The sequence below is a fragment of the Lottia gigantea genome (genome assembly GCF_000327385.1).
Source record: "Lottia gigantea unplaced genomic scaffold LOTGIsca_24, whole genome shotgun sequence".
NCBI classification, from domain to species: Eukaryota; Metazoa; Mollusca; class Gastropoda; family Lottiidae; genus Lottia; species Lottia gigantea.
In genome coordinates, this window is record NW_008708707.1 from 147,725 (window position 1) to 148,658 (window position 934).

General features: G+C 42.5%; 1 protein-coding gene across 1 annotated transcript; it reads right to left on the minus strand.

Moving 5' to 3' along the window:
- Positions 1-373: 373 nt before the first annotated feature.
- Positions 374-574, minus strand: LOTGIDRAFT_89258 (hypothetical protein; the record flags this gene model as incomplete). Its single annotated transcript, XM_009055243.1, has 1 exon — positions 374-574. A coding segment is annotated over one exon (201 nt), but the record flags the coding sequence as incomplete, so codon positions are not given.
- Between the last annotated feature and the right edge of the window lie 360 nt (positions 575-934).

Below are 934 nucleotides of genomic sequence, written 5' to 3' on the forward strand. Positions count from 1 at the left end.
CCCTTCTGACAAGAGTGAAATTTTGCATAGACTTGGTATATTTCTGATTGGGCTAATGAAGACAGCCAATGCCATGCAGTGGGCAATAAGGTTACTTGTGTCAGCACCTTTGAAAAAACCACTAAAATTGTGTGGCCAGAAGTTCTCATTGTGAGGCGAGAAGTCCTCATTGTGTGGCTGGAAGTCCTCATTGTGTGGCTGGAAGTCCTCATTATGTGGCAGGAATGTGGCCTGGTGAGAAGTCCTCATTGTGTGGCAGGAAGTCCTCATTGTGTGGCCTGGCAAGAAGTCCTCATTGTGTGGCTGGAAGTCCTCATTGTGTGGCCTGGTGAGAAGTCCTCATTGTGTGGCTGTAAGTCCTCATTGTGTGGCCTGGTGAGAAGTCCTCATTGTGTGGCAGGAAGTCCTCATTGTGTGGCTGGAAGTCCTCATTGTGAGGCAGGAAGTCCTCATTGTGTGGCAGGAAGTCCTCATTGTGTGGCTGGAAGTCCTCATTGTGTAGCAGGAAGTCCACATTGTGTAGCAGGAAGTCCACATTGTGTGGCAGGAAGTCCTCATTGTGTGGCAGGAAGTCCACATACCCAGTAACATTATTTTGCATCAAACTTGTACTCAAACAGTGTGCAAAAAGTGTGCTATCTTTTGTTAGCATCCCTGTACATTTACCACATTCTTTAATATATCATATCCCAAACCCTAACAGGAAGTTCACATACCAAAAGCTATTTTAGAATTCTTATCTTAACAATAGAAATACAATCCACATTTGATAGAGTTAGTTGACGAAAAGCCTTTAGGGACGATGATTGTCTACGATTAAAGCTTCTGACCTAATATAAACCAATCCTGATGTAGGTAATCAACCAAACTAACCAATCACAACTTTTCTTACAAGGAAATAATCTATAAATACATATAAATGAAATGGACTATA